The sequence below is a fragment of the Papio anubis genome, chromosome 4, assembly GCF_008728515.1.
Source record: "Papio anubis isolate 15944 chromosome 4, Panubis1.0, whole genome shotgun sequence".
In the NCBI taxonomy this organism is placed as follows: domain Eukaryota; kingdom Metazoa; phylum Chordata; class Mammalia; order Primates; family Cercopithecidae; genus Papio; species Papio anubis.
In genome coordinates, this window is record NC_044979.1 from 146,306,837 (window position 1) to 146,319,809 (window position 12,973).

The 12,973-nt window shown below is 56.0% G+C and overlaps 1 protein-coding gene across 2 annotated transcripts in view; it reads right to left on the bottom strand.

Annotated features, from left to right (window-relative positions):
* Positions 1-2,174: 2,174 nt before the first annotated feature.
* Positions 2,175-12,973, bottom strand: part of AMZ1 (archaelysin family metallopeptidase 1) — a 36,262-nt gene continuing 25,463 nt past the window's right edge. Inside the window, exons 4-7 of one of the 2 annotated variants that reach the window (XM_003895670.5) lie at positions 10,067-10,195; positions 9,563-9,732; positions 8,956-9,132; positions 2,175-6,474 (exon numbers count right to left, since the gene is read on the bottom strand). In XM_003895670.5, coding sequence (XP_003895719.1) covers positions 5,914-6,474; positions 8,956-9,132; positions 9,563-9,732; positions 10,067-10,195 — 1,037 coding nt within the window. In that variant the 3' untranslated portion in view covers positions 2,175-5,913. The remainder of the gene's footprint in view (positions 6,475-8,955; positions 9,133-9,562; positions 9,733-10,066; positions 10,196-12,973) is intronic. The other variant, XM_031665637.1, reaches the window with a different exon arrangement.

Genomic DNA, 12,973 nt, shown 5'->3' on the forward strand with positions numbered 1-12,973 from the left:
CAAGACCAAGCCCGGCTGCACAAGCCCCATCCTGTTAGAAGGGGCAGTGGCGCTCCTACGTGAGAAAGCGTTGGAAGAAACAGTGAAAAATTCACTGCCTTCGGCTGCTGAAAGTCTGACCGCAGGGGGCGGGATGTCGGCTTCAGACTGGTTCCCACGCTGCCCCCAGGAGCCGTCAGCCACGCTCATCACCTTTGTCCACGTGCCAGGCGAGTGGGCGCCCGCAGGTGCCACCAGCGTGCAAGAGTCAGGGCTGAAAAACGCGTCCCCATTCATTCCCGCCGGTCACAGACCACCAAAGGAGGCCCGTGAAATAGACTCACAAAGCTTGGTGAGGGCCCTTGAACCGAAGATGGTCTTAGACTAGCCGGGGACACACACGTGTTGGCCTTTGCTGAGAAATTACGTTTCAGTCATACTGGATCCAGAAAACCAGGCACACTGTGGCGGGCAGAGCACCCTGCCTGAGAGAGAAGATGCACACTGGGCCCATAGTCAGCAGAGCCAGAGCTCTCGGCAGCAGAGGAGCACCACGTTGGAGCCAGGTTACTCCGGGACTGGCTCAGTTTCCATGTAACGGAAGTGCGTTCAAAGCCTGGGGAGCCTCAGTGGTGGAATCTGGCGGGTGTTGTCTCTGGTTAATCTCGCGAGAGGTCGGGCGCCTCTGAGAGAGGGCGGGAGGTTAGTCGGGCCTGGCTGCCGTGGACACTCCGGGAGGGCCGTTTCTGCGCAGCCGGGGAAGGTGGGGGCCCGCCATGTTTGCTCGGCTCCAGTGAAAATTTGGATTGCCTCATCATCGTCGCGGGAACACTGCAGCGGGGAGAGAGTTAGACTGAACGCGCGGTGACCTCAGGATGCTTCTTGGAAATTGCTTTTTAAAATAAACCCTCGCCATCAGCCTGTTTTCATTTGCCTCCCTACCCAAGAAGCCGAGTTCAAAAATAAACCTCCGTTCTTCCGGGTTCTCATTCATCAAGGTGCCGCTGTACGATGTCAGAAAAGGGAAGGCTCCGGCGGCCTTCTCCACCGGTGATTTGCATCTGTTTTGAACAGCGTTCGCAGGCCGCGGCTCTTCACAGTCAAGCAGGAAGCGTTTCCTAGATTACCCTGCGGTGTTTATCTTCGACGGCCTGGTGTTCCAAGAACCATCAATTTGCTGTTTCCTTGGGTTTCCTTGAAACTGGGCACCTCTGTGTGCCGTTGTCCCCACAGGGATCACGGCTAGATTTCAGCTCTGGTGCAGCCTGCGTGCGGGGTGAGCTCCAGAGAGCCGCTCCCTGGGGCCTCTCCCAGGACGGCAGCCAGATCCCCGCGAGTCTGTCGCCCTTTCTGGAGCTGCAAAGCCGGCCTAGAGGACGGGCCCTCATTTGCTCCCAGCACACACAGGCAGGCCCAGGTCAGGTCTGAGAGCCCCATCGCGAAGCCTTGATTCTGTCTTCACGGGGATAAAAATATTCCTGTCCGGGCCTCACCCTCCTTTAATAAACAAATCAGTGAAGCCCCAGCAACCCCGGGGGTGTTTTCATTGGCACCTCACCTAAGAGTGCCGGCCACCCACCCAGGCCGCTCCCCAGAGTGGGAAGGAGCTGCCAGGGCCAGAAAGCCTCCTGGTAATCAGAACCGAGGGGCATGGGTGCTGGTGTGGGGGCTGCTCAGGAATCAGGGTGCAGGCCTCCCAAGTCCGTGCACCTTCTTACTCTTCCTGCTCAGACCTCCAAGGTTGCTTTCCTAAGAAAGCCGCACAACAGCAGGAGAACTGAGGGTTCAAGCAAGAATAGACCGCGTCTGAACATCAACTCTTCTGCTTCTGAGGCTCCAGCCCTTCCCAGTCCCATCTTGGTGGCCACAGCCATGCAGTGGGGATGCAGCCATCCGCCTTACAGGTCATTTCGAGACTCGAGGATGATGATGAGAAAAATTCCATTACGTAGGAGAGACCCCTTCAGAGGTGGAGTTGAGCCACCAGGGAAGGTTTGCCTGTCCAGGTGGACTTGGGCAGGGCAGCCGGTCCCTCCCTTCCAAGACCTAGCTGACCCTGCCCATTGGGTCTGCAGAACAGCTCCCTTGGCACCATATGGAGACCCTCTATGTGTGGGTGTGTCCCTGGAATGTTCTAGCCTCCCCTTTGAACTTGGTAGGATCTAAATTTGGACACCCAGCTTTATCACTCGTGCTTGACTAAGCCATTTTATGTTTAAGGCTTTTGGAGATTTCATCAGGGAAAGGTCTGAAGCAGATGTCCCATGGGACAATATGAACAGGTCGGCATCCCTCCCCCCTCACCCATGCTCTGGAAATGGGGGTGGGGGCAGAGCTCCACTCACTGTCCTGTGCCCTCAGGGTTCACACCATGGACTGGAGTCGGGATGCTGCTTCTGCCCTCTCTTCCGTCTGACAATGAGTTTGGGCTTTGGGGAGGAAGAGACAGAACATGAGATTTCGGAAAGGACTGCTGGGCTGCCTGAAGAGAGATTTGCCTCCAAGAGGGGACACTGCTCCTCACCCCTTCATCAAAGCATGGCTGTGACGTGAGAGTGTGTATTCTAGCTACTTCAGAAGGCAAGTGTTAGCTTCCCCAGCCTCATCGCACACACACAGCAATACAGATAACGTCTGTCATGACCTGAAAATATTTTTAGCTCCATGAGGCCCCGCTGACTTGACCTGCCAAGATGGGTGAGGCTCTCAGAAGAGAGGTCATCGTCAAGCTGGAAGACCCATCCTTGTGAATTCAGGGGCTTCTGACAGATAAGGAGACAAGAAAGCAATTAAGTGGACTCTGCACATTTTTTAAAACTGAAAGAACCATGGCCCTGTGTTTCTTGGAAACCATCATCTCTAAATTTAATCTCAGTTCAACTTTTGCAGTGCTCAAGGAGTTTAGAAAGATTCGTGAGCTGTGACCTTCCTCGAGAAGGCAGCCCTCATTATCTCTCTGCTGCCTTAGCATCTTTCCTGCTGACTGTCCCAAGTTACCCTTCACCGCAGCATAGACAGAACCTGGGGCTAGCACAGGGGAGAGGAGGGAAACCAATTTCTCTTCCTCAAAGTTGCATTTCAAAACTGTCCTCCCAACAGCTGTCTTAAAAAATGTCACTCACATCTGCAACTAGGTAAAGGCTGTGGATAAAAGGGTTTTTTTTAGTGGTTTGCTCCTGCCTTCAAAATGCTTTTTTGGGACATGCATCACAGTTGAGGGTCAAAGGACATGGGTACAGAGAGACAGTGCGGAGGCTTTGGCCATAACCCCAACGCACTCCCACCCTCAGCCTGAGCCAGGCTGTTCTATTTTTATCACCTCTGTTTAATCTCACATCACTCCAGCGGTTAACCTTTTGCAGAAGATGAAATCGGAAAACAGGTCAGGTCGTCTAGCAGGTGCACCAGCCAAATCCCCACAGCAAACGCCGAGTGGGGCTGACTGTTCATGAATGGCCACAGCGATATTCTGTTGCCTCACATTCCCTGCCACAGCCTCTCCCCATGAACCTGGGGTGGGTTCCTTGTCACTGCCTCAGTAGAGTGCAGGAAAGGTGACACTCTGTGACGTGAGGCCGAGTTATGAAACACCACAGAGCTTCCATCCGTCCCTCAGAATGTCCACCTTAGGAGGGCAACCGCCATATTGTGAGGAAGCCCAGGTCACTTTCTGAAAGGCCTGGCTCTTTGTCGCCCCTCTTCGTTCTGTCACAGCTACCTCCCAGGTCACTGTCATGCCCCTTAGAAGCTATGCAAAAGAGAGGGTTATGGATGAAGGTCCTAATGCTACTTCTGAGCTGCATCTTTGCTTCTCTGAAGTCAACACCTACTTGTCCCTTTGCATTTTCTGAGACTGGGACCAGGAGCCTGCTGTCTGGCTCTGGCTGTCTGCCCTGCTTGTCCGGCTTCCTCACAATATGGCAGCTGCCTTCCTAAGAAGATGCCTCTCCTCCATGGAGAGCCTCACGTGGGCAGGAACCAAGGCCTGACATTCCCAGCCAGCTTCCTCTTGGCAGCCACGTGAACAAACCCTCCAGTTGAACCACAGAGGCAAACCGTCTCCACCAAGCTCTGCCCAAGTTACAGATTCATGAGCTAGACTGTTGTGATTTAAGCCACTAAGTCTTGGGTGGTTTGTTTGCAGCAACAGCCACCAGGCTCCAGCTTTCACCTTCTGTTACTGCAGTGCGCTCGGCCGGCACCTTCCATTGGCCACTTTCTGAAAGGCCTGGCTCTTCATCTTCCCTCCCAGGTCAGTGTCATGCCTCTTTGAAGCTACGCAAAAGAGAACGGGACGGATGAAGATCCTAATGCTGCTTTTGAGCTGCATCTTTGCTTCTCTGAAGTCAACACGTACTAGTCGTTTTGCATTTTCTGGGGCCGGGACCGGGAGCCTGCAGTCGGCCTCCACCAATGTCAGATTCACAAGGAAGCCTCAGTCCCCTCCCCTGCATAGCCCTTCCAGTTTTAGTTTTATATTTTGGATTGTTTTTCTTAGAAGCCCTCCATAACTGTATGAGCCACCCACCCACAAAAGGTCCAAGCTGCCCTGTTCTTGCCTCTTTCCAGATGAGAGAGCGTGAGTGGTGACCCCGCCCTCGTCGCTCCGAAGGGATTCTGCTGTCAGAACCGGAAGTCTCTGTCCCTGGGACTCTCCACTGCAGGCTGAGGGGGACGTTTGACAATAAAAGGGTCAATTCATCAGGAAGACACAACAATCAAATGTGCATGGACATAAAGGAGCTTCAAAATGCAGGAAGCAAAATTTGGCAAAATTGAAGGGAGACAGATAAAATGCCCAGCCATGGCAATAACACCCCTCTCTCAGCAACTGATCGAACTAGACCAAAAAAAAAAAAGATCATCTTATCACCACCTCCACCTACTTGGTGGTACTGACAGTGCAGCCGCCTTTGCCAAGAAACTGTCCCAAAAACATCACCGCAGTTTATTTTCCCCACAGTGAGCAGCAGCTGCCTCAGGAATAAGGGGGCCTCTGCCCTCAGTGCATGTCAGACACCCTCAACTCCTGCAGCCTCTGTCAGAAGAGATGGCAAACCCCAGAACTTGCATGGAGAGCCCCGGTGAAGCCCGTCAGGATCAGAATGCTACTAGCGCCACAGAACTGGGCACTTTGTGTGTGCATGGGGTTGACGCTTGAGATAGAGGCAAAACCCCGTCACTTCCCCTTTGTGGAGGAGACTCAGCCTTGGAAGCTGGGTTGCAGCGTGGAACCCGTGTGCCCCCAGGGTCACTCCTCATCTGAGCTGGCCTCTCCAGCTCTGGCTATAAATAACTAAAGGGCAGGCCTGCAGCCTGGAAGGAGACAGGACGCACGCTGCTTCCTTCTGCCTCTGTGGGCGAGGGGGCTCTGTCCCAACCCCAGCACAGGCCGGGTTGTACTCCATGAGAAGTGTCCAGGAGCAGAGAGACTTCTCCACGTGTGCAGGCCCCTGGGAGCAGCTGGCTGGGACACAGGAGTTGAAGGAGGCGCCTGAAGACAAGTGGTCCGTGGCTTTTCCAAAGAACCTTTCCTTTTTATTCCTGAGACAGTCTTGCTGTGGTGCCCAGACTGCAGTACAGTGGCATGATCACATCTTACTGCAGTCTCGACCTCCTAGGCTCAAGCAATCCTCCCACCTCAGCCTCCTGAATATCTGGGACCACAGGCATGAACCACTGCATCCAGCTCATTTTTAAATTTTTCTTTTGTAGAGGCAGAGCTTCACCATGTTACCCAATCTGGTCTCAAACTCCTGGCCTCAGGCGATCCCCCCGCCTTGGCCTCCCAAAGGGATGGGATGACAGGCCTGAGCCACCACCCAGCCAGGCCCTTCCTCTTAATCCCTGGCAGGTCAGTAGTGGCCTCAGCTACTGGACAGCGCTGGCCAGCCAGCATCCTAGGGAAGGAGACGCAGGGCAGCCCCTGCTGTGCTAACTCTCTTCCCCATCCCAGGGACAGGGGGCCGACTCTGCTCTGGAGAGTTTTCGGGCACTCAGCTTCCTCCTCAGGGAGAAGAACTTGTCCCCCAGGACCTTGCGCAGCCCCACACTGTCATTGCTGCTGGGTGGGTCCTGCCTGATGGCCGGGAGCTGGCCCGTGAACATCTCCCAGCGGTCGAGGGCATCCACGGCTCTGTCCACCTGTGCCAGCTCCTCCTCCGCCACTTCCCGCTGCAGGGCCTGGATGCACATGGCCAGCCACCGTTCATGCTCCTTGATAGCCTCCGCAGGGCCCCCAAGTGCCGGCGGAGCCTCTGAGGCCACCAGGGAGCTCAGCCCTTCCTCTGGCTCCACCTCTGGCCCCGAGGAGAAGGCGTGACTGCAGGCTTCAGGGGTGAGGGGCTCGGACACGCTGGTGCCGGGCTCCGAGTCACTCTCGCAGCACATGCCCGAGTCAGCGCTGGCGGGCGGGGTGTCCTCCCACACCGACGGCTCCCCTGCCTCCTGGCTGGGCCATGTCCCCGCTACCGCCTGAGTCCAGGTGTAGAGTCTCTAAGAGGGAGAAACACAGGCTGAGTTTGCTCCCTGCCAGCCCTCGTCTAGCCAGGGAACTGCCAGGAGACCCAGCTCCTTACCTAAGGGGACCCCACCGTCCTCAGTTACCCAGGGGCAGGAGTCAGGCTGGTGGCGTGAGGGCTCTTCTGACCAGCAGCCTTTGAGGACTCACGTCCAGGCTGTGCCGGAGTCGGAGGTACCCACCCCCAAGAGCCCACCATTCAGGAACTTCATAAGCTAATTGTTATCCACAGTTAAAGAATAGAGCACTTACAGTTTGTTTTGTTTTTTTTGAGCCTGTCACCCAGGCTGGAGTGTAGTGCTGTGACCTCGGCTTACTGCAACCTCCACCTCCCAGGTTCAAGCAATTCTCCTGCCTCAGCCTCCTGAGTAATGGGGATTACAGGTTCCCACCACCACACCCGGCTATTTTTTATAGTTGGCCAGGCTAGTCTCAAACTCCTGACCTCAGGTGACCCACCCACCTCGGCCTCCCAAAGTGCTGGGATTACAGGCGTGAGCCACAGCATGCACCCAGAAAGTATACATAATTAAATAAAATTTTAAATTTTAAAGCAAAGGTCTGGGCATGGTAACTCACGTTTGTAATCCCAGCACAGGGAGGCAGAGGCAGGAGGATCACTTGAACCCAGGAGTTCAAGACCAGCCTAGGCAACATAGTGAGATGACAAGGGGAAAAAATAGAAAAAAAAGCAAAAGGAATACTTGAAACTCACTTCCTAAATGTTTTCTACATCTCACTCTTACCTCTGCTCTCAAGGTTATTCTCCTCTCCTGCATCTGTACAGGGGACATGCAGTTTAACAAGCCCCCACTGCACACCTCTTCCCAACTCAGCACTCACTGATATCCCATTGGGACCTGACATCAGCCATAGTGGGACTGTTTACACCACAGGAAGTGGCAGAGACCACAAGTCCGGTTTTCTTTGAGAACATTCCGCTGATTGCTTTCAATGGACAGCAGTGACCTTTTCTGGCCAGGCCCTTGGTCGGCTCTCCAGCACCAGCCAGAGCCCTGGGACAGCAGGTGACCTCACATCCGCACCACTCCCCTCCCTACAACAGCAAGGAGGGCCAGGCCACCCTGGAGTGCCTTTGCCTTGGCGCTTTTCCCTCCACAGCCACGGGCGATGGTGCTCGTGGAAGGGAGAGCTCTGGGCAGAAGGAGGAGCTACACCCTCCAGCTCCAATCCAGGCTATGCCAGGTCAGCACGTGTAGGGAGAGGCACACACGTTATAAAAGTTCATGTCAGATGGTTGCACAAGACCCCAAGTGAAGGCATCAAATGAGAGCTCTCAACCCTTTCTGCAGACCAAGCTGCCCTTCTGCCTGTTACACAGCTTCACCAGGGTACTAAGAGCTGCCCCTCGATAGGGCACAGCTGGCAGCAGCAACCTTTACAAGGCGTCATCAGGTGCCAACTGGCCATCATGCCGCCTGCACCCTCAGGAGATGCTCCTACCCTCAGCCGTGGCTGCGCCTGGGCTCCCCCCAAGTCATAGGCTCCTCTCAGCCTTCCACTTGGGAAGGCTGCTTCCTCTGTGCCCCCTTCACCTTCCCTTTACTGCCAGAGTCTTCGAAGAAGATCCCTACAGAGAGATTCCAGCACTGTGAGCTGGAAATGCCCCAGCCTCTAGTTCAGCAGTGTCACCCAGGAGCCCTGCGCGTACCACTCCTCACTCTGCCCCAGAAGGAAGGCGGGCACGGCCGGGCCCTGCAGGAGGTTCTGACAAGCTGAGTCTGGGAACTACACTCCCACCTGCCTCCACGGCCTGGACCCAGCACCAAAAGGAGGAGGATGCAGGGGCTTCCCAGCGCAGTTTCATTGACTGCTCTTGTGCTTGTGCACAGTGCGCACCTGATAACTGGTTTTCATCCAAAGGTGGGTTTAAAGAAAAATTACCACCACCTGCCTTTGCACCCAGAACTCAGAGTACAACTTCCGACCCTGCAAACAAATCTTCCCCCATGAATACAGACAAGCCATTTGCTCAGCAGCCCCACCCCGGGTGACAGCAGAGGGAGTTAGGAATGGAGGCCGCCTCCAACACATCCTTGTTCTGTCAGCTCCCACCTCCTCCCAAGGAGCCTGTGCCTCCTCTGAGCAGCAGTGACCCAAGTGTTGGTGGCGGGAAAGAAAAGAGCAAGTTACCCTGGGAAGACCGTGCCACCCACCGGCTGCACCAGGAAGGCCCCATGCCGCTGCAACCTCCTGGCCGCAGCGGCCACATGCGGGCACTGGCAGGACTCGACCTACCGCCGGTGAGATCCGGATGGAGCTCAACCCCAATGCAGGTCCCGGGGCTCTGCACTGCCTGGAACCCGGCAGTTTGACAAAGCGTGTGCGCAGTCCTCGTGCCCTGCGTGGTCTCCAGGTGGCGCTCGCGGGGCCTCCAGAGCACAGGTCCCAGCAGCCGGGCAGCGCAACTCGGGCAGCGCAACTCGGCAACTCACCTGGTACCTCTCGATGAGCCTGAAGCCCAGGATGTGCTGCAGCTTTCGCAGACAGATGGGACAGAGGTCCAGGGGCCGCCGCAGGGCCTCATCCAGGCTGAGCGCACCCTGCATGAGGCAGCGGAGCCAGCGGCAGTTCCCCAGGCCCAGAAGGTGGCAGAGCTCGTGGCACGTGACCTGGGGGGAAGGCCACCAAGCACCTTGCCTCACCGCCTTGCCCCCGTATCCGGCAGATCCCCAGGCAGCCCCAGCAGGGCCAAAATGAGGACCTGGGTGAGGCTGGATGGCCTGGAAGTGGCCCGGGCGCCCTCCCCCTGCCCCAGGCGGCACAGGCGTCAGCCCACATCTCTGGCAGGGCTGCATTCAGGACCCCAGGGGAAAGGTGAGTCAGGATGCGCCGCTCTGGGGAGGCCACACAGGATCGGGGCTTGGGGCTCTAATCCCTACCCTGCTTCTTCATAGCTGTGTGGCCTTGGTTTCCTCATTCCGTGAAGTTAGGGGTCCACCCGCTTCACAGTGAGGATGGGGCGGTGTAACAGACTGACGCAGCGCAGGCTCAGCCAGCACCCTCCCGTCCCCTCTTCCCAGTCCCAGAGCCCCCACCCACCTTGCAGCACTGAACCATCCCCAGGGCACTGAAGCACAGGGCCCAGCCTCTGTCCTGCAGGGGGGCCTCAGGGCCATCTGCTGCTGCCTCCACCAAGGCTGGATCAGGGGCGCTGGGCCCCGACTTCGGGAATTCCCCCGAGAACCGGGCGAAGCTGCAGACGCCCACTTCTGGAGAGAGATGGTGAGAAGGGCACGCTCAGGGGTCAGCCTTGGCTCTAGGGGGCCCACCATCAAACCCACCTCATGCTCTCGTGTAAGCCGGCCATGGCCTAACAATACATAGGTCCTGGGAGGCCCTGTCCTGCCCACATGAAGATGGGCCCTGGGGCAGAGGCCACGGCTGAGGAACAGCCCCTACGCCACCCCTCAGGAGGAGCTGGAAGGGGCCGCCTATTCCCATGTGTGGGTGTTCACTTCCATCACGAGGGTGCCCTGCAGCCCCGGGGGCCACGGCCCCATGCTAGGCTGCCCCCCAGGCAGAGCTGCCAGGGCCCCAGCTCACCGTGCCCTGGAAGGAACTTGCTGAAGGTGAAGCTCCAGGCCTCGTGGGGGTACAGGTCGGACAGCGTGAGGCCCAGCACACACAGCGCGTCCCCTGGCTTGTTGTTCTTCAAGAAGGACAGGATGCCGTCTGCGGGGAGAGGGCCAGGGGATGGGGTCAGGAGGCAGCCAGGGACCCCTATCTGCCGAGCTCAGGCTGGCACACCCTGTCATCCTGTTCCTCTGCCTGGGCCCCTTCCCAAGTCAGGTGTGGGCCACCTGCGTTTGGTCTGACCTGAAGGCACACAGTACTGCATGATGGGGAGTGAGGGCCGGGGCCATTGGAGATCAGGACAGGGTAAGTCTGAGAGGCCGTGGACAGCCCAGTGGGGGTGCTAGAGAGACAGCCCGGCCGACAAGACTGGCGCTTGCAGCCCCGGGAAGGAGAAGCTGCCCCAGCAGCTGAGCAACAGCCCCAGAGATGTCCACATCCCAGCCCTGGGACCCGGGAGTCCCCACAGCAAAAGGGACTACAGATGATTAAAGATCATGAAATGGGGGGGGGGGGGGCAGTATTCTGCATCAGCCAGGTGAGCCTGATGCCATCACAAGAACCCTCGCTAAGGCCGGGCGTATTGGCTCACACCTATGACCCCAGCGCTTCCGGAGGCCAAGGTGGGTAGATCACCTGAGGTCAGGAGTTTGAGACCAGCCTGGCCAACATGACAAAACCCCATCCCTACTAAAAATATAAAATGAGCTGGGCATGGTGGTGCATGCCTGTAATCGCAACAACTCAGGAGACTGAGACAGGAGAATCACTTGAACCCAGGAGGTAGAGGTGGCAATGAGCTGAGATGGTACCACTGCGCTCCAGCCTGGGCAACAGAGCGAGACTCCATCTCAAAATTGAAAAAAAAAAAAAAACCCTTCGTTAGAGGCAGCAGGGGGTCTGAGTGAGAGCACAGGGCCTGAGGGTGCTGCAGGGCTGGCTCGGAGGAAGGGCTGTGAGCCAAGGATGCGAGTGCCTTTAAAAGCTGGAAAGGGCTAGAAATGGATTCTCCCCGGAACCTCCGGAAGGAACCAGCCCAGCCGACCCTTGACTTTAGCCCAGAGAGGCTCCTGACCTGCAGAGCTGTAAGACCACAGTGGGTCATCCAAGCTAGCAAGTTGTATAACTTGTTAGCATGGTTCCCAGGAGCATGAGTGTGGAAGAAACAGGAGAGGCCCAGCGGCTGAACCTGGGCACGATGACGTCAAAGCCGGGAAACCAGGAGCCCAAGGAGGGAAGGAAGGAGGCAGAGCAGCCACTGCGGGCCCAGGAAACCCGGAGAGGGTCTCAGAGTTACTGCAGAGAGGAGGGTTTGGGGCATAGAGGCATGCGGGGGAGAAAAGTGTTTTCCAAGGAGTTCTACCATTAAAAGGAACAGATTGCCAAGGAGGTGTGTGTGTGTGTTTTGAGACGGAGTCTCGCTCTGTTGCCCAGGCTGCAGTGCAATGGCGCAATCTCAGCTCACTGCAACCTCCGCCTCCTGAGTTCAAGTGATTCTCCTGCCTCAGCCTCCTGAGTAGGGGGGATTACAGGTGCGTGCCACCACACCCTGCTAATTTTTGTATTTTTAGTAGAGATGGGGTTTGTCATGTTGGTCAGGCTGGTCTCAAATTCCTGACTTCGTGATCCATCTGCCTCACTTCCCAAAGTGCTGGGATTACAGGTGTGAGCCACCGCACCCGGCCCTGTGTTTCTGAGACAACATCCCACTCTGTCACCCAGGCTGGAGCGCAGTGACACAATCACAACTCACACTGCAGTCTTGACCTCCTGGGCTCAAGCGATCTTCCTGCCTCAGACTCCTGAGCAGCTGGGATGACAGGCATAAGCCACTGCGCCCCACCCAAAAAGGTTTAAATTATGAGTTTTCGGTTTAAATTATGAGTTTTTTACATTGCCTTTCGTATTAACTTTTCAATTCCGATATGTATTTTCCATTTACTGCACATCTCATTTCAGACCAGCTACATTTTTTGTGTTCAGAGCCACAGGGGGCCAGTGGCTACTATCTTGGACAGTGAGGGTCTAGGGTATGACCTTGGGAAATGAGTGACGGGTCTTGGAGGAGAGGCCAAGGAACTTTTGCTAACAAGGTGATGATGACTGATTGACAATGCCAACAAGGTGATGATGACAGTGATGATTGTTGTTAACCAAGTTATGTCCCCCCAAAAGATGGGTGGAAGTCCTAACCCCCAGGACCTATCATTGTTTGGAAACAGGATCTGTGCAGATATAATCTAGTTAAGATGAGGTCATTAAGGAGACCCAATGACTGGAGTCTTAGAAGAGACTCAGAGGCACATGGTGTAAAACTCACATGAAGTCAAAGGCTGAGATTGGAGTTGTACAGCTGCAAGCCACGGAGGGCCGAGCATTCCCAGCAGCCTCCAGAATCTGGAGGCAGCCAGGGAGGACCCTCCACAGAGCCTTCCGAGGCCGCATGGCTCTGCCAAAACTTTGGTTTCAGAACCGCGGTCTCCAGCAATGTGAGACAAGAAATGTCCCTAAGCCACCCCAGTTTGTGGTACTTTGTTACGGCAGTCCTAGGAACCCAATACAGTGATCCAAAGCATGCTACTCTCTGGGCAAGATGGCAGGACCCCATCTCTACAACAATACAAATAGCCAGGTGTGGTGGCACGTGCCTGTGGTCCCAGCTACTCGGGAGGCTGAGGCGGGAGGATCGCGTAAGCCCAGGAGTTCAAGGCTGCAGGGAGCTATGATTGCATCACTGCGTTTGAGCCTAGGCGACAAAGCAAGACCCCATCTCTAAAAAACAACAAAGAAAAATTAAAAACCAGGCTGAGCTGACCATACAAATGCAACCCGGCATACCCTCTGAGTTCCACCTGCTTTTGAACCTTCCCAGGTGCA